The sequence below is a fragment of the Amborella trichopoda genome, chromosome 13, assembly GCF_054954075.1.
Source record: "Amborella trichopoda isolate Santa Cruz 75 chromosome 13, AtrichopodaSantaCruz75HAP2 v2.0, whole genome shotgun sequence".
Classification (NCBI taxonomy): Eukaryota; Viridiplantae; Streptophyta; class Magnoliopsida; order Amborellales; family Amborellaceae; genus Amborella; species Amborella trichopoda.
The window spans coordinates 3,310,641-3,336,043 of NC_142348.1; the positions used below are offsets into that span (position 1 = coordinate 3,310,641).

The 25,403-nt window shown below is 37.0% G+C and overlaps 1 protein-coding gene across 2 annotated transcripts; it reads right to left on the reverse strand.

Annotated features, from left to right (window-relative positions):
* Window positions 1-1,357: 1,357 nt before the first annotated feature.
* On the reverse strand, window positions 1,358-24,327 carry HUB1 (histone mono-ubiquitination 1). Of its 2 annotated transcripts, none has more exons than XR_016047988.1 (19): window positions 23,877-24,326; window positions 21,930-22,091; window positions 21,616-21,703; window positions 20,659-20,889; window positions 17,001-17,168; window positions 15,229-15,422; window positions 14,994-15,077; window positions 14,724-14,843; window positions 14,403-14,589; window positions 14,048-14,208; window positions 13,887-13,958; window positions 13,607-13,699; window positions 7,059-7,253; window positions 6,793-6,865; window positions 6,606-6,692; window positions 4,227-4,364; window positions 3,702-3,904; window positions 2,620-2,785; window positions 1,358-1,776 (listed from the first exon to the last, which is right to left on the reverse strand). XR_016047988.1 is itself a non-coding variant. In XM_011622864.3 (19 exons), exons 1-19 carry the CDS (start codon window positions 23,979-23,981, stop codon window positions 1,645-1,647), a joined length of 2,643 nt encoding a protein of 880 aa, XP_011621166.1. In that variant the 5' UTR covers window positions 23,982-24,327; the 3' UTR covers window positions 1,358-1,644. The 2 variants fall into 2 exon arrangements, 1 of the variants encoding a protein (XP_011621166.1); XM_011622864.3 differs by having other exon boundaries at window positions 13,607-13,683; window positions 23,877-24,327.
* Window positions 24,328-25,403: the final 1,076 nt, after the last annotated feature.

The window sequence follows — 25,403 nt, forward strand, 5'->3', positions numbered from 1 at the left end:
GGAGCATGGAAACCCTTTGCTTTTGGGTGCCTAGATATAGTTTGAACACCCTCATGGGCTAACACAAGACCCAATAAAGCAAATTTCTATTGAACACTTACCAAAGGACAATAACTTCATCAGCAACAAATTATCACAAATTGCTTTGACAAGAATTCAAGTACAAACACACTTGTTCTTAGGAGGCACAAGTAACTCCTACTCAATTTCGAGAGCAAGTAAGTATGATAGTCGACCAGTTTCTCACTAGGCCACTGTAATGAATATTGATCATGGTACTGGTAATCTGCCTCAGTAGCTAGAGCAGCCAACAAGCGGGGCTCAGGTTGGACAAAGTCAGTACAGGCTGGATCCAAACGTTTGCAGCACAACCAAGACCCAAGCATGGCCTGAGCTTGGATCATTTGGGCTAGGGCTAGGCCAATGCCAAACCTGAAACCAGACTGAACGGGCCAGTCGACTGCTAGACATGTATAAAACCACCAAGAGGGTGGCTTTGCTGGGGCCTAAGGTGCAAGAACCTCGGCTCTATCAAGGAACAATAATGGTAAAATCCTAAGGTTTCAGATGAGGGCCTGTGAATTCTACACCAACCAACGCAGTGATCAAGTTTGGAGGGGAAAAAAAGAAGGAAAAATCAAATATGTAGGATATTCCCATAAACCAACTTCAAAGTTCAAAGCAAATTTTCAATTTCCCAAGTGTGCTGCAGTGCCTTTGAAGAGAGAATCCCAGCGTCACAGCATGGGGAACAAAACCTTCACATCTAAATCGCATATGGACATAATTTCATAGAGATCAATCCATTTTAGCAAATACAGCAAGTCCATGGCCCTCCAACAAGCAGTCTTGTAAGGCTCATTTACAATAGGGTGTGGTTTGTATAAGCTTGAAGCCCTAAACAATTAAAGGCACACCTTCAAATAGTACCAAAATATGCTGTTTTAGTATCTGAAATCTTTAAGATAACCTGAACATTTATTCTCTAATTATAAAATTTAAATATTCAACAATATGGTAGATCGAACAGATCTATGAACACTTGGAATACTTAAAAATTGACCGTCCAGATAATGCATTACAAGATGCACTATTTTCAAGACTTGAAATCTATTTTTCATGTACATAAATCTTGAGGTTGAGATACTCTAATTGAAGGTTTCTCGGCATCAAAGCATCTTCCTTTACAATCTAAGTAGTAACTGATAAATATCCAACAGAGGCTTCTCAGTTCCTTGATCATTACCACAAAATGTTAACACACACACTCAACTATAAAAAGAACGCAATATATGAGAGAGAGAGAGAGAGAGAGAGAGAGAGAGAGAGAGACCAAAATCAATAGAAGCAAGAGAAATTTACACAAGATCAAAAAGCACTCCTCCCAAACAAATACCTACATCCCGGAATTATGAGCTGACAATATTCAGCAACAGCGAGCTGCTCTAGGCCAGGGAAATGTCCTATGGGTAAGGGAAAACCGAATTCAACAATGGCTTTCCTCTGTTTCGATATTTTACAAAGAAAGAAAAAAAGAAGAAAAGAATCATGTTAAAGGTACATGAGAATCAAACCTAATTGAGCCAAGAGTTATTGCGCTGAAGCTTTAAATGGGGCTTTGATCTTGATCTTGAATCCCTCCAGTTATAGGTAGACATTTTTCACATCATTGAGTCCAAAGGTCAAGCCACATATGGAGCACTTGCGGTGACGGCTTTCAAGAGCTTTATGTATGCATGGAGAGCAAAATAAATGGTAGCATTTGGTGATGACAACCTGAACCACAGCATCAGATTAGATTCTTCACTTTCTCTCGCAGATTAGACCTCTCTCTCTCTCTCTCTCTCTCTCTCTCTCTCTCTCTCTCTATATATATATATATATATATATATATATATTAGGTATGGAAAAAGATCTTGTCAGCCCACAGGCTGACAACTACAGTATCAGCCAACCGCCCAGATTGAATCTGGGCCCAATCCAGTGGTCATTTTTTTTTATACAAATCCAAATAACTTGAAATTTTGAACATCTATTCTTAAAAAATAGTAGAATATAATAAAAATATTAAAAAATAATTCAAAACATATAAATTGATCAAAATACCCCCTAAAACTTTTCGAGTGTATTTTGGTCAATTTATATTTTGTGAATTATTTTTTTTATATTTTTATTGAGTGCGCCTTGATAAGTAGAATGTACGTGTAAATTTTCAAGTGATTTGGATTTGTAGAAAAATAAATAAAAATTCAAATACGAAATAAAATCGTGATCATCAAATCAACCCAGATTCAATCTGGGCCATTGGCTGATACTGTAGCAATCAGCCCGTGGGCTGACAGCAACCATTCCCATTAGTTATATATACTAGACATCTCTCGCACAGAAAACTCTCTCTCTCTCTCTCTCTCTCTCTCTCTCTCTCTCTCTCTCTCTCTCTCTCTCTCTCTCTCTCTCTCTCTCTCTCTCAGGTTAATTTCCATTAAGAACGGCAAGTCATACCCCTTAATGGTACCATTGAACATACTGCATGGGATTATACATATGCTTTCAATAATTAAGAAAGTTGTTTTTGGTTGGGGAGGGGGGTACAAAAAAATAGAAGAAAGGGGGATATACCTCCTTGGACCGCTCGAGGCAGATGCTGCATTTCAGTATTGCCTTGTACTCTTTGATTTCATCTTGGAGCTTTTCAGCAATAGAAGAACCATCTGTTCGAGCATTTATACGAGCAGCTCTTCTTGTCACAACCTCCAAATCTTCTTCTATTCTCCTCTTGTCAAACCTAATATGAAAAAGAAAATGAGAAAAATACATAGATTTCATATATACACCTATCACAGGGAAAAATACTAAAGCCAACAGATTATGAAAAACCATAGTTGAGTATGCATACGCACACACGGTAATATCTATATATATATATATATATATATATGGAAAAAACTGGGATTAGCCCACTAGCTCATATAAACATATGAGCCCAACAACCCAGATTGAATCTGGACCGATCACGGATGTCCGGTAGTGTTTGAATTTTACTTATTTTCTACGAATCCAAATCACTTGAAATTTTAGGTGTGTGTTTATCAAAAATAGGTGAATCTTCTAAAAATATTTTATATGAAATAAATTGACTAAAACACCCCTGAAAATTTTTTGGGGGTATTTTCGTCATTTTGTTTTTGGCCAATAATTCTTTTTATATTTTTATTAGGAGCGCCTTGATGAGAAGAACACACACGTAAAATTTCAAGTGATTTGGATTTGTAGAAAAAAAAAAATTTCAAGCACTACCCGATATTAGTGATCGTCAGATCAGCCCAGATTCAATCTGAGCCGTTGGGCTCATATGTTCATATGAGCTAGTGGGTTAATCACAGATTTTTCCTATATATATAAATAGCGAGAGATTGAGATTGAGAGAGAGAGAGAGAGAGAAAAAAAAAAAAGTGGGACCACCATTGGGATCATGTCCTTTATGGTGAGTCCCACTCTCGCCATCACCATGCATCATTTCAAGACACAGCAATGATCCCAAGGGACTATATAATCTTCTGTTGTACATGGATTACGTTATATTTTTTGCCTTCATCACAAACTTTGAAGAGACAAAATTTAGATAAACCGACCTCAAAGAAAACATACAAGAATAAAAAACATTACAAACTAGAAAAGAAGAAGATTTTGGACCAACCAACCTCTCATTCTCAAGTTGAATCTGCAGCTCAAGAACACTTAGACGGTTTTGTTCAGCCTTGGATCGTGATTCCTCTAATAACTGCTTTAACTGTTGAGATTCTCTCTGTATTTCTAATGCTTTTATTCGTGTGTTTTCCAAAGCGAGAGAGCTATGCCACACCTCCTCTGAAATCTTACTAATGTGCTCCGAACAGAGTTTTATCTGCATAAGCATGCAAGCAATGCTTGAGAAATCACGAAATATTTTGCCAAATTACAACGAAATTTGGATTGATTCCTTTAAGAAACTTTAAATTCGTATATGACGCTCATTGACAAATATTCATACACTTGCCCTCGTATATACAAATTTTGCCAGAGTCAAACATGATTCAGAGACAATGGCGGTTTCCTTCTTCATATGATTCCAAATTTCGCACTTCTTTGGTTTGGAAAGAAATACTTCAACTTTTTTGAATTGAAGTTTTATATAACTCCAAGAAGCATCAGGAACAGTTTTATAATAATTCTCCGAGGAAAGTTACCTGTTCCTCAACATGAGCAACTTTATGCCTGTAGGCATCAAGAGACACATTCTTTTCGTGCACTTCCTTGTCCATGCTTTGTGTTTCCATGTGCAAATCATCATTGTGCTGCCTCCCCTTAACACCCTCCAAAACTAGCTGCAACATAGTAAAATGGCCATGCGCATTAAATTTGATCCTCAAAGATCTTATCTGGAATATAAAACCAAAGTTCATATCTTCAGGTGTATCTCCCAGTAAGATCTACCAATATTTCCAGGTGCATCTCCCACTAAAAATAATTCACGCAAGAAGTAATCCCATGGCAGAAAACCATAGTCTACTCATTTGTTACTGTCCAATGAAATGATGGAAAGAGAGGGGACTGACCAGTGAAGTCATGTCCTGCTCTGGAGACTCCAACTCTCTCTCCAGGATCCATTTCATTGGAGCATGATGACACCAATGGACTGGGAGTATACCGAATGGTTTACTGTAATTTCCTTTCAAGAATCCAGCAACTGATGAGTGAACATCGTGCCTAGTATGCAGTGTTACATGGACACCAAGATGGGTATCAATATCTAGAACATGTCTTAACTGTTTAGTTCTTCAGGCCAAAAAGCCAGTATGGCCCAACATGTCTGTACACGCATGCACACGCACGCACGCATGCACACGCACACACACACATAAAGGACAGCGATTCCAAAAAATAAAAACAAAAAATAAGATTTATTTGTGCAACAAAATTTAAGATATCCAGTATTTCTGTTCCTTTATTTTAAGTTTTTTGACAAGTATTTTTTCCATACAAGATGTAACATGGTCAACTAAATAACTGAATTGACACGCAAAAGTACCTGTTAGAACTTAAAATTAGAAAGATAATTAACAATCATCATTTGTGGTTTACTACTGGTACAGTGTTTACTCTTAAGCTATGAGTCTATGGGTTCAAAACCCACAACAGACATTTTTATAACCAGGATACACGACGCTGTCTCTAATTGGTCAAAACTCAACACATGCAACATGATGTACCAACTCATCATGCCTGCACCCTAACAAGGGCGACACATACAACAGCAACAAACAAAGTGACAATTACGGCTACTAGAGAAAAGACAAGCTAACGTGTTAAGGTCACACATGAACACAAAGCAAAACTCAAAGTGTTAGTGTAACACAGCTAGTACCCAGTGGTTTATTTTCTAGGAGGTTATGTTGCGTAAGATAGTTAAGAGCCTATTTACAATGGCTCTCTGTCAGGTTGCTTGGTGATGACATCCATTTTGATACTGCTCATGCATCCTCTATATTCATTATTAACTGGCAACTTCTCCTATGTCACATAAAATCAAAATTGCCTTAATCATAATTTAAATTAACCAAACCATGTCACATATGACAGTTTTTCCACATTGTAGTTAGAAAAAAGTGCTTAAATCATTCAAAACCTTTGATAAACATAAAAACAGTTTGAGAGAAATAAAAAATATTTAAAAAGGGTTCAAAAAAAATTTAATCCTTTAATTGCTTAAATGATTTGATATAACATGTTTCAGTTAACTATTTGATTTTTTGTTTGTCATTACCAAAACTTCTCTCAAATTGTTTGATCTGAATGTATTTTATGTTTATCAAATCATTTAATAAACTCAAATAAAGATGTTCAATTTTTGAAATATTCTTTTCAAATGTTGAGAAAAAATTTGCTCAAAAAATTGAGGATTTCAACTCCAACCAAAAGTCCACTGCAGGTTTAACAGAGTGCTTTTTCTTTCCCTATCCTTTGATTTCAAGATAAAAATCAATAATCTGATTCAAACTAAAAAATCAGTGTTGATAAAGGGGCATAACCCCCAAAATTTAGACCTCCTCATTTCTGTTATTGGGTTTTTTTATCCAAAAATACCATTGTACTTCTTCCAAGGGGTTGAAAAATTAAGAATTTGGGAGAAATTTCATTGAAATTGGCTTTGAAATGAGGAAGAACAAGAAACAAATGGCGGATCAAGGGAAAAAGTATTAAAAAAAAAAAAAAAAAAAGGGAATGCTACAGTGTTCATAGAGAATCGGGTAGTTCTCTGTCGGAGGAATGGACAATTCTCTAAAAAAATTGTCCCGTCCTCTGACAAAACCAGGCGATTCAGGATTGGATCAAGCTGATTCCTGAATCGACCTGGTCAGCTACTGAATCCAATCCACCGATTGCCGATCAGTGGATTGGAGACTTTCTGAAAGCTGCTCTGAGCAACATATCCGAAACTGCTAACAATTAATTTGATACTGGAAGTTAAATTCATGCAGATATGAGACATTTAAGAGCACATCCCTAACAGTTATATTATCAAGTATGAATTAGTGGATATGTAATAATTATAGATTTGCAATCACCTTAATGTTGTAATCATCTCTCTCCGTTATTTGCTGTAGCAAATGCCGATTTTGTGTTTGCATATCTTCATATGCTTGACCTATCATCTGCACAGAACAGAACACATATGCTACTCAGCCTTTTCAACTATAAGACAGTTCAACTCAACTGAATTATTCAATAGAGTAAAATAGAAAGAAGTAGAACCTCAATCTCAGACAAATAAGCCTCTCCTTCCTCATTTTTTGATTTCAGGTCCTCCGTAAGAACCGATATATCCCTAAAAGCGAAAAATAAAATCTAAATAAATAACCTATGCTAAATTTATTCAATATAGCGACCAATATAAAATGAAAATATATAGAAAAATAATTTCAAATTACATCTCTCTGAACCAAAGATATTTATGTTTGCTGTCACTGATGCATCTAAATAATGAGGAGAAACAACTTCTTATATGTAAGAGGGCGAACCTGCCAGACTCTTCCAACTTTTGCCTCAACTCAACAATCTCAGCTTCAGCAGCAGCTAGCCTTTGTTGTGACACCGCTTCAGCTTCATTTGCTGCCTTGACACGCAATTCCAAGTTGTGCTCATCAAGAGCTGACTTCAGGCTTTGAACATGCGCCCATGCTTTATATTCCATGTTCCTTGCCTCTACTACTTCCCTGTAGCCGAAAGGGAAACAGATCACAATTTTTTTACAATAAAAAGTATTTCTTTTACAAAAACATATTGCCAAAGGGATGTTAACCAACTATAAATAACGGAATGTTCACGTCAATCAAAAATTTTATGTCTCCACAAAGAACAGATAGCATGCTAAATCCTCTGCTAAAGCTATAAAAGCCATACACATATTCATGACAAATAGAGGATAGCAATGTTCAAGAAGTCGGAGGTGGCCACCTAGGCAGTGGTGGGGCGGGGGGCGGGGGTTGGGGCGGGAGGCGGTCTAGACCGCCCAGACCCTAAGGCGGGCGCCAGACCCAAAGGTGGCCGGTGTTTTTTTAAAAAAAAAATTTGGATCCCCCACACCTCCCCCCAATTTATTTTACATAGAATTGTCGGCTTTTTTTATTTAATATTTAAGTTTTGTGCATAATACATCGTTAAGATGCCGGAAGCACAGATCAAAATTGCCATGATGTTACAGAAAATCAAAACAGAATATCATACATGCAATTATTTAATAAGCATTAAAGCAAATATTAAACTAACGAATAACATTATGGTTTATGAATCGAACAAACATATTACACATGTAATTATTTAATAAGCATTAAGCAATTATCAATCTAACTAATAAAAAAATGCTTTATGAATCATACAAGTAAATTCATGTATAAAACTATAAAAAAAAAGAAGTAAAAAACAATATTCATTCAGTTTGGAGGCAATGGACTTTTTTATAAAATTGTTTTCCCAAAAGCCCAAACTACATATCAAAATAGGAAAATAATAATCCAAATAGACAATAACATATCAAATATATATCACAAAGTATCAAAAAAAATACAAATAGCAAATAATAACATTATTAGACATTAAGGGAAAAAACTTACCAAAACTATTGAAATATACCAACCTTCTTGAAGTGGACTTGATTTCAGGCCAAACCGAAATGTTTGGGATCCCAAATCTCCTCTTTTACAACCTTTATAAGCCTCAAAAAGATTGGAGAGAATATCCTTTTATATCGTGACAATTCGAGGATTTCAAAAAAACATTCGATCTCTCAAAAAATCTTCAAATCCAGTTTTTTTCAAGTTATTTCTCACTCTAAAGTTCACTAAAATTGTTTTTGGGGGCAAGAATGGCCACCAAAACCCTTATCCCCCATTTTAAGAAGGTCAAATTACATTTTTCCCCCTTCCAAAAAACTTTTTCTACCAAAGTCGAGCAGTCCGCCTATGCACCCACCATATACACTGCCTAGGCGGGCGCCTAGTTTTGTCTGCCTAATGTTGTCCACCTTTAATACGCCTAGGCGTTTTTTGCAAAAGGCCGCCTAGGCGGTCAGATGGCCGACTTTTCATTTATTGGAGGATAGTAAGTGAAGGTCATTTAAAATGGAAAAAGTTTATATGAGTGCGAGTCTCTAAACAAATCAAATTAGGGTGCACCTCAAAGATGCCCAAATATCCTCATCTCGATCTCAAGATGCATGGACATGAGAAAAAAATGGATTTCAAATTTCGGAATAGTGCATCTTGTAATGAATTTCTGGACCGTCAATTTCAAGATTTTCAAGTTTTCATAGATCTGCTCGATCTACACTATTTTTGAATCTTTAAATTTCATAATTATTGATGAAAATATATTTTAAGGCTATCACAAAGATTTCCAATATTGAAACCACATTTTTTGACACTATTTGAAGGTGCGCTTTCCTTTGATTGTTTAGAGCCAGCCTCGGCCTTATACAAACTGCGCACCCATTTAAAATAGGGTACCATACTTTGCCAAAATAAAATTGGCTAGGATTCACAAGATATGTATGCCATAAGGCACATCCACCATCTGTACTCCTGATGGACAGTGGAGATCAGCACCAGTTCCATTAAAACATCCTTTATTCTCAAACTACAGTGTTTTCTTTTTTTTCTCTTTTTTCCCAATTTGCGTGCTGTTTTAAGAACAGGCTTCAGATACCCCACCTGTGCATTGTATAATAGAAAATCATGTGTATGCTATTCATTCCTTTTTGCCAATCAGAAAGAGAAAGTTGTGTAACATATCACTTCTAATCAAACAGCTTATGTTAGCCTCATTGCTCTAAATTAAGCAGGGCAAGTATAATGTGATCATCCCACATAGCCCACTCCAAAGGAAAATTTCCATTTCAATTACTAGAAAGGGCAAGTATAAATGTGATCATCCCACATAGCCCACATCTGATCATCGGCCCATCATTCTTGACACTCAGGCTGTCTCGAGGGGTCCCAAACCCTTCCGGTTTGAATTGGCTTGGTTCGAAGAGGCCTAATTTCCCTTCTATGGTTCGAGGTCTGTGGGTTTCTTTCACCCCCTTGGTTCAAGGTTGGGCCGGATTAGGTCTTCAAAGGAAGCTCCAACTCCTGAAGTGTTCTCTTAAGTCTTGGAGCTCGCAGTTACCAGGAAATTTCAGGGCCCAGAAGTCTTCCCTTCTTCACACTATCCAATCATTGGACATTGCTGAGGAGCTCATTCCCCTTTCTCCCAGAGAAATTGAGCAAAGGTCCAATGCCAAACTTGACTTTCAACTTACCTTTAGGAAAGAAGAAATCTTTTGGTCTCGGAGAGCTAGGGTAAAATGGCTCAAATTTGGTGACCTTAACACGGCTTACTTTCACTAGATTGCAAACTGCCTGAGAAGGGAAAATTCTATTGCTCATCTAAAAGTTGGAGATCAAACTATAGTAGAACCTACCCTTATAGAACAGAAGGCTATGGATTTCTTCTCTCAACTCTTTTCCAAGCCTCTCGGCCCGAGACCTCAAATGGAATATTTATCTTTCTCCCACCTTCCCCCCGAGGTTGTTGCTGCCCTTGAGAGACCATTTTCAGAGGACAAAATTACCCAAGCTATGAGAAACCTTAGCTCTGACCAAGCCCTTGGCCCCGATGGTTTCCCCATTTCTCTCTTCAAATCTTTTTGGTCCACTTTGCGGTCTACCACTTTGTCCTTCTTTGAGGAATTTTTTACCTGAGGCATCATCCATCAAGGGATGAATGCTCCTTTCATTGCTTTGGTTCCTAAGGTAAAAGGAGCAAAAGAACTTAAAGATTTTAGACCCATTAACCTGATCAACAGCTCCTAAAAGATCCTTTCTAAATTCCTCACCTCACGTCTCAAGCTTGCACTTGCCTGGGTTGTATCTCGACTCAAGGGGCATTTGTTAAGGATCGATTGATCCTCAATGGGGCAGTAATTGCCCATGGATGCATCCGTTCACACCACCTTTCCAAAGACCCTGGCCTTGTCATCAAAATTGATCGGGAAAAAGCATATGACAACGTTGATTGGCAAATCCTTACTTAATAGAATGAGTTTTGGAGATAAGTGGAGGAGATGAGTGCAAGGGTGCATATCTAAACCCTCGTATTCGATGCTCATTAACGGTTCTCCAAAGGGTTATTTCCAAGCCTCCAGAGGCGCCTCAGGCAAGGGGATCGCTTATCCCCTTTTTTGTTTGCCATCATAGCTGAGGTATTTAGTGCCAACATTTCACGAGTCTATCTCGCGAGCTTTCGTTCGGGCTTCCAAATTGGGAGTTCTGGCCCAATAATCTTGCACCTCCAATACGCAGATGATACTTTTGCAATGCTCCCCCTCAGGCAGTGGTTTGCTCCTTGTTCTTTGATGCTTTGAGTTTGGGTGTAGGCCTTGACAGCACCTCAGTCTTTAGTTTTGCTGATGCTTGGGGATGCACAATCGTGGAACTCCCATCCTCTCACTTGGGCCTTCCCTTGTGACTTGGTCTCCCTATGCTTAATCAATGGAGCCTATAAGTTTGATAGCAAATTGGCTGGATGCAAGGGAGATTCCTCTCTCCCACTGGCAAATTCATCATCATCATCATCATAGCTTTTTACCAATTAATTGGGGTCGGTTACATGAATCATGGTCCACCATGCTACTCTATTAAAGGCCATACCCTCAATGAGGCCATAAGTCCACATATCTTTCAGAACTCTTGCAACCAAATCCTTTTGGGCCTACCCCTTACCATTTTAAGTCTTTCCACTGGCAGATTAACTCATATTAAGGCCACCCTAGCTAGCACCCCCCTTTTTCTTATGTCCCTCTTCCGTATGCCTACTTCAGTTCAAGCTAGATTGGAGAGGATTATGAGGAACTTTCTTTGGTCAGGGGAGAGGCCACAAATTTCACCTTATCTCTTGGGCAAAAGTGTGCACTCCCAAGTCTTGAAGTAGGACTCGGAATCAGAAGTCTTAGATCCACTAACCGTGCTTTGCTTGGAAAGCCACCCAGCCAACACACCTTTGTAGAGAAGTCGTGGCCCATAAATATTGCTGAGATGACCATGTTTGGTTACCTGCTGGCCGCTCCAGTGGCCATATATCAGGTTTTTGGAGATCCATCTTGCGCTGCAAAGACATTTCCTTAGAAAAGGTGCGCTTCCGCCCAAGAAATGGAAACAGGGTCCTCTTTTGGGATAGGACAACAACCACTGAAGGATCAGTTCCAATCCCTCTTCAGAATCGTTGTTCATCCCTTCGCCATGGTAGCCGATAGCTTCCTTCTTTGGGGTCCTCTAGAGTTTGGAATCCTAGTTTTCGAGGACTTCTCTCCGAGGACAAGATTAACGCATTCACGGCTCTTTCCTCCTTTCTAGTCCAATTATTTATTCCTCTGGACGGAGAGGACAAAATTATTTGGTCCCCAACTGCCTCTGGGATTTTCTCCGTAGCCTCTTTCTACCAAGTTCTCCATCCTCCTCTCTCCTCTTCTGCTGCCTCTTTCTCCATTGCTGCTAAAGCATGGTTCCTGTCAATTCCACCTAAGACCCAATTTTTTAATTGGATCACCTTACACAAGAGAGCACTCACTCAAGACCAGCTACAAAAGAGAGGAATCCCCTTACCTAATAGATGTGTACTGAGTTTGAAGGAGGAATAATTTAATGCCCACTTATTCATTCACTGTGACACTACTTTTGCTCTGTGGTCCTATGTTCTTCACCGTTTTAACTGGACTTGGGTCACTCAGTCTCCTCATCTCTTCCCTTCCTGCCTTCGCAACCCCTGGACAAGCTCCGGCTTTGGACAATTAGGCAGGAAAGAAATAGTCGCATATTTAGGGGGTGAAAAAGCCTCCAACACTTGATGCTAGATAAAAAATTGAGCCCATGTTTCTTTCTGGACCAGGAACCACCACGTTTAGATGCTTTTCCTCTGGAGACCTTCCACAACTGGCATAACCTTTTGTATCTCAAGACCCAGAGGATCCCTCGCTCTTCTCTGTGGAGGTCCCCTGAGGTAGGCCAGTTAAAACTTAATTTTGACGGTTGTTCCTTTGGCAACCCAGTCCCCTCTAGCATTGGTGGCCTCTACAGAAATTCTGAAGGATCCACTGTCCTCTATTTCTCCTCACATATCGGCTCATTGGATTCCACTTTTGCGGAGGCTGAGGCTTTGCTCGAGGGCCATCGAAGATTTGACTTAAGCTGGAACCAGGAATTAGTGGCTGAAGGAGACTCTAGCAATGTTATCAGCTGCACTTCAGGGTTCGCTCCTTGTCCATGGAGACTTGAGCCGATTTTCGATGAAATTGCTTCTATTACTGGATCCATCAGAATTTCCCGGAGGCAAGTTTTTAGGGAAGCTAATGCTGCCGCTGATACCTTAGTGAGGCATGGTGCAAGCCTCAATCCTTTAGCCACTTAGTAGTCTTTTCTCTCCCTGCTAATTGAGTCACTATCGAGTTGTTTTTGTTTTTTCTCTCTTTCCCATTTGGGTGTTTGTAAGGGGCTCCTGCTAAGCAGGCATGCCTGAGTTTGTATACATGTTCATATACACATGCTATACTCTGTATCTTTTTTTTCTTCATCAATACAATTGTGAACATTATCCAAAAAAAAAAAAAAGACTAGAAGCCATGATCACACCACAAGAATAAGCGTAAGCATGCGAAACAAAGTAACTGTCAAGTCTAGTTCGCATATGGCTATGCTGCTACAATTCTGGAACTAATCTTTCATTAGTGAGTTGGTACTTTTTTTTCTCCAATCACATTGTCAATGATCTCGAAAGAATCCTGCCAAGAAGGGTATCGAATGTTTTACAGAGAATTCCTGAGCGAATTTTAAACAAGATGAGGGTGGATCACTTTTACATCTACCAAAGAAGTCTAAGAAATCAATAATTAGACCAACAATCAAAGAATGTACGAGCAATGCTTTGCGTATTGAGCGGAAAACATCTAGCAATAGATTAAAAGATTTGTATCAAAAGAACAAAATGAAACATTGAAAAATGTGTGATAACCAACTTTAAAAGGGGACTCCTATCTAACCTGGGATCTGTAGATTCACGCCCGTACATTTCCAGAATCAGCTTTAACTCTTGTTCACTTTCTTTCAAATCTTGAACCTGTATCAACAAAAAGCTAACACATAAACATTAAGACACATGGACCAGAGCACAACTCTTCAAGTAGTATGAAAAAAAGAAAATCATTCTTATTGTTTTTGATCGATAATTAACTCACAACCCTAAAAATTAATTACTGCTGACGTATAAAAGTCAAATTTATCCAATAAAAAAAAAAGTACATAACCAAAAGGTTAACATACTACTGCTTGAAGCTTCTGTATTTCAGATGTTTGCTCAGTAGATCCAATCGAGAGAGTCTTAATCGCATTTGTCTGCATTGAAAGCACCCCTTTAGTCCTCCAAAAGATACATACAAGCATATACAGCACGCTTAATATAATATGCATACAAAAACATTCACCTTCCTCTCAAGTCTATTAGATAGTGACTGAACTATGGCACGAAGAGAATGAACTTCCATGGCAGCTTCCTTGTATTTACTCATTTGATCTTGCATCACTCCCATTTCCTTGTTCAGAGAGGAAACCATTACTTTAAACTCCGCAATGATTTCTTTTCTTCCTGATATTATCAAATGGATGTCATACCAAGTTATAGAATCTATAAATTTTTCTTAAATCATCAAAAGACTTAACTTTTAGTATGGCAAATAACATCAGATGTTCATAACACCAATGGACTATGGTGGTCCGAAGTAAAAATTTGTTCATAACCATCTTTTCCATTTTTAACAACTCCACCTAATATTTCATTACCTGGTTCCTTTGCGGCAGCAGCTAGCTTACACTCAAGTAAATTCTTCTCATCAACCTGCTTCTTTAACTCTGTCTCGAGATATCTTGCCCTAGACTCAATACTAGCACCAATGCTTCTAGAAATATCAGCTAAATCAACTTTAAGGTTCACTTCTCTATCCCTCCAAATATAACTATCCTTCTCAACCTAAGAGAAAGTTTAGAAAGAAACACATGAGCATCACCAAAACAACAAACATTATTGTCCAAACAAAATAACTAGACAGCAAGACACCAAAACAACCCAAACTGTGTCTAACAAATCTACCGACCCGTTACCACCTGTAGTTTCTCCAAAAGTGCCTGGTATCGCTCAACTTCTGCTTTTGACTTTTCAAGCTGATCACTTAACAAGAGATAACATTTCGATGAACAAATTTGTTTCATATCCTTTAGGGAGCTCTGCAAGGTAGAGGCATTTTCACCATAATCAAATTCCAGCAAAAACAATTGTTCATGCTAGTGCATCAGCAAAATGACATAATGTCATTAAAGGGAGGAATTGCAGATAGTTAAAGAAATAGTGAGGAGTAGTTACTCAAACAAACTCACTTGTATATTGGCTAGCTGCTTTAAAATATCTATCCTTTCTTCATGAGCAGCCTTGAGCTCTGAAAGGCGACTCTCAGCTTGAACCTATTCAATAATTATACAAGAAAGATGGTTCAGTTTCTATACGAATCCCGGTTAACCTACTAAAACATTAGAAACCCTGGTATCCCATAGTCCAATGAACTGCATATACTTTCCCTATTTACGAAGGTAGAACAAAAGACTGGTTAATTACCGTGAGCTCATCAAGAGTAGATTCCATGTCATGTAATTCTTTCATCTTATCCCTCGCCTTTTCTCCTGAGATATGTGTGTTTCCGAGATTTAGAACCGGAAATGATGCTCCTTGTGCTGCATCTCTCTGAGCTTTCAAAGCCATCAGTTTACAATTGCTTTCTTCAAGTTCAGTGATGGTATTTTTCAGCTCCCCTTTAAGAAATCAATAATAAAACTCACATCAAATTTCCTATTATACAGCCACTTTTTTGGGGTGCGAGGAATGTGTAGGCAATTTGCACGCAATCTTGATGGAAACTCAATCTGAGTCTGAGTTTGAAAATTTTGAATGATATTGAAATTTGATAATTCTTAAGGGAAAGTATAATACAATTCAATAGACAATGGCATACTCAGTCAATTGAAGCATTTATGCAACCCAGGTTCCCGGCACAGTCAATAGAAAAAGCGATAGGAATATTATTTGCAATCAATCCAACATGAATAACAAGCATCATGAATGTCAGTTAGAAGTCCAACCCTCTTCAATACTCAAGAGAAACTCCGCCAATAAGGACAAATATCACCCCCAAACTGAAGCCAAAGCCAGAGACTTTGGATGAAGACAACCCAATATGCTAAAAGCAACAGAAATGAAGAACTACATTTTCTACAAGTGATCAGTTGGGAATTTTTTCCATATAGTTCAATTAAGCAGGCAGAAATTTCAAATTTCAAATCTGAAACTCAAATTTCACCAATATATTTGTTTTATTAAAGAACAAAATTCAACCAAAGAAGATCCAATATGTGAAATTTAGTTATGAACCTAGGCCACAAAAGTAACAGAATCTGAAACTTAAATCTATAGGAGAACAACTGGGAGCCTAACTTTCCATTTTCGTTCTCAAGCTCTTTCCCCTCCCATTCTCCGAGAATTTCTCTCTAAAAATATTCCTTCCTAAGTTCTCTTTCATTATAAATCCCGTCTATTTGATATTTATATCCAATGATAATGTTTCCTAAAACTTCCCTCCAAAAAAATTTATCTCATTTGTTACAAAATGCAATCATAAGTATTACAACGCTCATATTTATCTAACATTAAAAATCCCTCAGTTGTTATCCAAATGAGAATTGTAAGATGATAGAGTATCCAAAAAAAAAACGGAAACTTAAGATATAAGATATTATTATATGGAGAAAGAATTCTTAGGTAGCTCTGGCACACACACACACACATGCACATGCCCACACATATATAATAGCTACCTATAAATTCTTTCTATATATATATATATATATATATATATATATATATATATATATATATGCATGTGTGTGTGCGTGCGTGTATATCAATCAATCTATCTATGTATATATATGTATATATATTACTTTTAAGAAATTAAACACACACACATATGTGTGTATCTTTTAAGACATCACATATATCAAAATAGAATCCCTACCAAATAGAATTGCCTGTCAAACACCCTGATACCTATCTCAACAAAATACACTTCTAAACAGAAAGAAATTAGATAGTAGGAGTGTAAGGAGTGTAAGAAATGAAAAAGTCATAGAAGTGATATCAAGGGACTTCAAAAAAAAAAAAAATCAAACAACATAATTTTTTCTTGAGAACTGTTAACATAAAATCAAACAACATATTAATTTTCATTTTAACGAAATTGTTACGAAAAATAACTTTCACGTCGTTTCTCAATGGATGCAACGTGCAAAGCAAGTGCCATTAGCTAGTTCATGCATAATGCTGAAGGTAATTACCTGCTAAACGTTTAAGCTCAGATTTATTCCTTGCATCAATGTCACAGTGATTCTGCACGTCATTTGCTATCGACCTATGCTTCAAATGGAGATCATGGAGCTCCCCTCTTAATTTATTGACCTCTTTTCTTAAATCTCTATCTGTCTGCTGCAGTTGTTCGCTGGCCTCTGTAAAAGAAGAGGAAGAATAAGAACTAAAACCAAAACGGACATTATATGATACACCAAACTACGGATGATATATCACACGTCCATAGGCCATTTACCATCCAATCTCATAGACAGATTATGGAAACTAACAGTACCTGGGTGGATATCCAGGTCGATCCAATAGGTTAATCTCCAAAACCCAACATTAAGAAATAGATGGTGTATCTTGATGTGACGGTGCTAAAATACAACTCTAAACCCCAATATTACAGACATTGTGGTGAAACAGCAAAGCACAAGCAAAAATCTTTCAAGAAACTTCTCATACCATGCACCCGTTTGTGATCACAAAATATATGCACATGCCCATATATATCGTAATTTATATCTATATGCTATATTAATAGTATGAATTTGCAAGGGGTGACTGGTTTATTATATTCCTAAAATACATCAACCATTTTAGTTCCATATCGATTAACATTTTAGTATGCAAAACTATAACGCGCTCACCTAAAGTAAGAGGATCTGTTGAGAAAATGTTCCTACATAAAAGAAGGCGTAGTCATATTCTTATCAAAAAAACCCTTACAATATTCAATATTTCAAAGTTTGATAACCTTTCAAAGTTTGATAAGGTCATGTGACAAAAGAAGTCGTCATCAACGTTTTTTAGAAAAAGTGTATAAAATCAAATAAATTAGATACATTGAATGGTATCATAGGAGCGCCTCATTTAATAATTTACAGCTAAAAAAGCTACATTGAAATCCGAACCCTTACTTTTACAACAATAACCTTGCTTTTTTCTTTGTACTTCCAGATTACATAGGTTTCAATGAGGAAAATTTGTGAAATCTTTAAGGATTTCTAAAAGAGAAGCTTAAATTTCTAAAAATTAGATTATTTTTTTATATATATATATTGAATGGGAAGTTTAGAGTGGAGAATAGAAAGCAAGTCATTCAATAATCTACGCCTTGGATGTTTCAAATTGATACCCCTAACACTATCGTTTCCAACATTGCCCTTATGGTTTTCTATGTATTTCAGGATTATATGAGATGCTTTGCTCACAATTAAATGCTTTTAGGATATTCGAAAATCATCATCATTACCATCATCATCAGAGCCTTTTATCAACTATTTTGGGCCGCCTACATGAATCCTAGTCCGCCATTTTGATCTATGAAGGGCTATACCCTCAGTGATGCCATAAGTCCCCATATATTTTCTCACTACTTCCAACCATCTCCTTTTGGAACTGCCCCTTGCCCTTTTTGAGCCTTCCACTTGAACCAACTCGCACCTCCTAACAAGTATTGTATTGGGGGTGCGTTGCACATGGCCAGTCCACCTAAGTCTACTTTCTCACCTCTGATCGCCTATTGGAGCCACACCACATATTTTAAAATAATGTATTAAAAGTACAAGTATCGAATTAAAAATTTGAGAGGAAAGAAATGCGCAGAGGCATTCAATCATCCATGTGCATATCAAGAGCTGAAATCTAACCCTTCAAACGCTAACCCTCAATTACCCTCTAAAACTAATCACTACTACACACTTTGGTCAGCATCACGAACCCCCCCAACCCCCCACCCACCCAAAACACTCTCTCTCTCTCTCTCTCTCTCTCTCTCTCTCTCTCTCTCTCTTGATATATATATATATATATATATATATATATATATATATATATATATATATATATATATATACATACACCGGCATTATCTATGTTTTTGTTTACTGCTACTCTGAAATTTTTATAAACCTAGAAACGAATGTCTGTCTCTAACTCTAGGAAATAAAAAGAGAATGAGAATCCAAATTTTGGATTGCTGATTTGTATGGAATTTTGACAGCTATCTACGTCTAGGTAACGGCAGATTGACCTGAATGAAGCTCCAAGGGGTGAGGGACCTAACTTTTTTATTGCTTCTTCTCTGCTGTTTTTTGTATAATTGTAAAATCAAGTTCTCTCTCTAATTCTAGGCAATAAAAGAAGATAGCTAGAATTCCAAAGCTCCACATAGCTGATTATGCGAAGAGTTTTGATATCCCTCCAACTCCAGGAAATGGAAGAACGAATAGGAACAAAGCTATTCATAATAAAAGGGTGGGCGGATAATCCATAAACTGCATCAAAGCTCCTATTTAATGTTTGTTTCTATTGTAGAAAAAGAGAGAAAGTAGAAAGTGGTACAAATACTAGGAAAATCATTTGATGCGATTCTCAATCAGTGTATGAAATGGAAAATCAGGCAGGTGCATTTTGGCGCAGAGGCATGCTACAATGTAAAAAGCCCATCAAATACTTTGTTCGACAGGTACAATACACAGATACAAATACAGACCCAGACAAGGATTCCAAAAGCAAGGATATGACTCAGCTTTTCCCAAAATCTGGGACATGGACACAGGTACGAGTCTCCTACCCAACATGTTGGAACCATGGGACATGATACAAGAATACGATAGAATCATCTTAGGAAACTAACTCATACATACAGGTTAACTTAGAAAATAATTAATAATAAACTTACATTCAAAGGTCTAGATTTTGAAGGTAAATAAGAAAAAAATTAAAAGGAATCAACTAAGCTTCTCAATTTTCAGACTTCAATATTGAAGCTACAAAATTAAAAAGAATAGATACACAAATAATTATGATATGCATATGTACGTATGTATGTATGTATGTATGTATGTATGTATGTATGTATGTATGTATGCATGCATGCATGCATGGATGGATGAATATATGTATGTATGAATGAATGCATGCATGCATGTGTGCATCACCTGATTGTAATTCTCCATGAAAATGTGACCTAGCTAATAAACAAGATGCATCAAAAAGTAGGAACTCATCATCCTACTAAGTATAATAATATTATCTTATACACCAACCCTAACATTATCGAGGTCATTTTTTTATTTTACATATCATCCTTAATAGTATATATTACTGTGTAAAGGAAGGACATAAATTTCTTGACAAAATTCAAAGTATCAAGCAAGATACGTCTATATCATGTTTACAGCATGTTACCACTATCAATAGCAGTATCAGAACAGAACATCGATATTAATAACTTAGACATATAAAGGCATCTGTGCATCATAATGTGGGGTGCCATTTGAGCTACCTGCCCAAGTTTATGGATCAAGCAATATAAAAGTGCTGGTATCACTTTGCTCAAGTAATCTAGTTATTTTTTCATTTAATTGCAAAAGATAAGATATTAGAATGTTATTTTCATTTAGTCAATATCTGATCCTAAAAAAGTTTGCTCGGTCTTGGAATTTTATCAAAGAGAATGTAACTCTTTCTGTAGTTTTTTTTCATAATTTTCTATGATATTGCTTAGCTTATAAGGCTAAACTTAGAGAATTATCTTGCATCTTTAACTTTGTTCCTTTCTTGCATGGGTTGAATGCATGTGTGTGTGTGTGTGTGTTGAGATCGATATACATTTGTTAATCTATATACATGCCTTACCATCTTTAGGAAGGCTCTCACAAATAACAGTAGAAATTTCTTCATCTTCAGACCACACGTCATTAATCGCAGCAACAACGTTTCTCAAAACCTTCTCTGTGGATGCATGGGCTGTATTTAGATCACCTTTCTGATTAAATGAACCATTCGAGGAGCTACTCTCAGTAGCACCTGTTTGCTGGAGTCTGCCCAAAAAATCATCCTCAAGAGGACTTAATTCCCGAGCTGAATCTGCAGAATAGATTACAGTAGCATAAGCATGATAACACGAGATGAATCAATATTGCCCAGAAAAATGGGCATAAACATCTCATATAACTGATGAAGTAGTCCTAACATTAAATAATTATCAACATGAGTTACAAATAAGGAAGTCATAGAAAAGATAAAGAGGCAGTTTCTCAGCTCTGCAAATTACCCAGAAAAATTTTACACCAAGAAAAAAGCAACTATGCAAGAGTAAGGAAATTATCAATTAAACCTAGTAAGGACAGGTTAAACCTTGATAACTGCTTTAGGGCACAAATCCATTTGGCTAGAAACGAAGCTCTTCAGCACAATGGCAGACTCAAAAGACAGCTTCAATATAAAATAATAACAATATAACAAATAATATATATCTGATAAAAATAAAATATAATCTAAACATTTGAAAAAAATAAAAAATGAAGAACGTAGAAGCCACGCAAGTTAATGACCAATCAATCGTATTTATCTGCACAACATGTGTGCATATGTATACCCATACACCTAATGGTGCACTTTGACATAGAAACATATATAGGTGTTTATGTTTTATATGCAGATGCCCATGCAATGTGGTGGGTGCGGTCATGGTGCAGCACAAGTGACTATAGATAGATTGGTAGATATATGGATGGGTAGAGGGGGGAGGTGGGGAGGGAAGGGACGCAGGAGAGAGAGAGACAGAGAGAGAGAGATTTCGGGATAACTCACCATCCACTGCATGAGATATCTTCAATCCACGAGCACCTTTTCCACAACCAGTTATGCGAATTGATAATGATTCCAAATTGCTCACAAGCTGCAAAAACAATGTCGTCAATCTACGAAAAGGTTCAGCCACAACCAGTTAGGAATGGGCTCTAGGCTAAGTGGTCAAGATGGTGTCGCAACGTTATGTCTTGAGTTCCATTCCTACCACAGTTAAGGGACCCCATCCCCATTGAATTACTCAAAAAAATAAATAAATGTAAATGTTCAACACAAAATGAGCACCATAATAAGCCATCTAGTCAAATTGCAATTACCTTTTCCCAAGCCCTATTGACCACTTTCAATGTGCTATCATAATCATACTGCTGTTCTTTTAGTTGCCTGAATTTGTTCTCAAGGGCATCAAACTCGGATTTCTGAGCCTCTAATTGTTGAAACAGCTTTTGATTTTGGTATTGTAGAACAGCCGTATCAACCTAAAAACACAGTAATCATAAGGGTTGGAACAAATCACCAAATATCACAATCCAAAGACCATAAATATGGAGAGAGATTACTTAATAATGTAATTCCATTATAAGCAAATACAAGACATCAAATCAGTGACTAGATCTTTCTGTTTTTTCCCCCTTTTATCATAACTTTCTCTTTTATTTATTTCAATTCTAAAAAGCTACAAGGCCTGCTCACCCCGATTCATCTACTCTCATGCCTCAATCTCAGCCACTATTTTTTTACAGCCCTTCTCAATGAAGAAGAATGAGCCATTAAAAAATGAGGCACAACTACGCAAGAAAGGAACAATTAAAACAACATGACATGAAACCAGGCATGCTCTAAAGATGGACTGCCAAGATTAACTGAATACAGTTTAATGTCCTGGTGGCCCCTACTGCAGTCGATCTCCATTGTCCATCAATGGGAACAAATCGTGGATGTCACTTTGTTGAACCATATACCATGCACAATTTGGTGCATGGTATACTTTCCCTAGTACTTGTAATATACCACGTATCATCATCTCAACTCTCTCAAGGGGGTTGCAAGTAGTACTCAAATTCAGTCTTTTGAAACATATTCTCTTCTCAACGAACTAATTAAAATTGTGAGAAAATGAAATGCCAACAAAAAGAGCAATAACCATAGAGTGTTGAGCATATCCTATAGAGAAACAATTGAAACTAAAAGGGACACTGCCCCAAATAATGGAGAATAAACATATAAAAAACCTTATCAAAATATGAGAAAGTAGAAAATAATATTACAACAAATATCTCTTATAAATAATACAGATAACAACATCGGTGATGGAACATGCAATCAGAGTAACAGTAATAAAAAACTTGGGGAATCAAAAGTTTAAGAAAGCCCCAATCAGCGTTTTCAGGGTATTTAGCATCATCCATGTATATAGAGAGCCAAAATTATGTGGCTAATAATTTCGCTAATTTGGGTAGCCATCATAAGACTGACAGTCCACTTATCACTGAATTGCTCCCTTTTGATCCCCGAAAAATCATTTTTTCACGGAGTTAACGAATTAGTGGTTATGAAAAACAAAAAATTATAATGAATTTGCAACAAAACCCAGCCAAACAAATCCAGGAAAAAAATAAATTTACAAAAGTAGAGATACATAAAATGCATAGCATTTTCGCTGCAAAAGTGACCATGGAAGAACCAACGGTTAAATGCATAAGAAAACCATCATCAAACTTGAAGCCCAAAACACATAGAAAAAAGACTGGAATAAGAAAGAAAACAAGTAAACAAATAAGTAAAAAGCCTAGCTTTGTTTCTTTTTTGGGGAAACAAAAAAACTAACCCTGTTGAACCCAGAAACAATATCATTGTCGATGATCAAAACTAAAAAGCTTAAAAGTCAAATCAAGAACAATATAGTTACTGCCCTCAAAACAAACCAGAAATAAAATCGTAATAAAACCCAAAGGAATGAATATTTACATTAATTTCACATATTTTAACTAACATAAGGAAATGCAACAAGCTAAAACCAAATTAACAGATACACAGGTACTGTTTTATCCATAATCAGAAGCAAAGTCATATCAAAACCCCAACGCAAGAATATCAACATTAATTTCACATATTTAAATTAATTTTAGGCACTTCCCAATTCAAATAACACCGCATGCAATGAACTATCCTCCCAAGAGCTGGACATAGAGAGAAAAACCTCAAAAACTGAATCAAAACAACAATAAAGTATCTAGAGAGAGAGAGGGGGGGAAAGGAGCGACCTTTTTCTCTTCGGAAGGGGGAGGCAACGAGTGCTTCTTTGCAGAGGTAGGAGAGAGGGAGCTGAAGCTCCTGCGCTTGCGGTCAGGCTCTCCTGTGCTTCCCATGACAAGAAATGGCGACTTTTAGGGTTTCGGGAGTTTGGGGCTTTGCAGCCACATTAGGGCAACATGGGTCCCTAATGGTTTCCTGGAACGGTCATTGAAGGAGAGGAAAGAGGGAAGAGAGAGAGAGCAGGGGAGTTGGATTCCCAGAGTGCATTTTAAGGAGAGAGAGAGAGAGAGAGGTCATAAGAGGGAACGAGTCCTCTTATGAGACGGGGAGTCGGGTGGGTTAGAGAGAGAGATTTGCTCACGCACGTAGAGAGATAAAGAGAGAGATTCGAGATATTTGGTCCTGCTCGTAGAGAGAGAGAGAGTACTGTTCAAATGAAAAAGGAAAAAAAGGGAAATGAGAATTTAGGTAAAGAAATAGTATATATATAGAGCTCTCAGGCTCTAAATAATCGAGTTGGAGCCTACATCAAATATTTATTAAGAAGAGGTTATTTTGATATCCAAATATCTGATCATCTCAACATCAAGATAATTCAACATGAGAAAAAAATGGATTTGAAGTTTTGAAAATAGTGCATTTTGTAATGTATTTTTTTACCGTCAATTTTCAATATTTTAAAATTTTTATAGATATGTTGGATCTACACTGCTTTTTAAACTTCAAAATTTATAATAAAATATAAAAATATATTTTAAAGCTATCACAAATATTTTTAGCATTGAAACCATATTTTTCAATATTATTTAAAGGTATGCTCTACTTTGATTGTTTAAAGCATCAACTCTATACTAACCGATAGGGTACATAACATATTGTGTAGTATTGCTACAAAGAGGACAATCACTTTCAACCCTTAGACGTGAAATTAAACGGATGGGATGTACTTTTAAATGCCTTTGAAATTAAAAAGTAGGAATTCGTAAATTTGTTATGAGAATCATGCCCTGAAGTCACCTAACTTTATAGCAGGGTGCTTATAACTTCTATATCTACACTACATTATTAAGTCAGAATTAACGGGTAGACGAAAACTGACTTATAAGCATATACACTAGTTGAGAGTTCTTCGAGTATTTAAGGAGGGTTTTTTATGAGACCTGGAATCGGATATCTACACTTCATACTCACTTTGGGCTTTACTGCATGGAATCTAACTCAATCGCAGATGAACTTGCCAAGGATTCAATAATTAAGGATGTTTTTTTGCGAGGTTTGAACTTGACACTTGTTTCGTACATTCTATCTCAAAAGCGGACACACTCGCCAAGGAGGGCTCTCAATGTAATTTATGATGGTTTGTTAAGGTAGAAAAGAAATTCTCTACACTTCTTTCTTGAAGTGTTAATAGTGGGAATGGAACTTAAGATGTTATGTCGAGACACCTACCCCCTAACCATTGCGTTGACCCTATGTAAACTTGACGCGTGTTTATTATTTTTGTAGGGAGTTCACCTTAGAAGCAGATAGGCTCG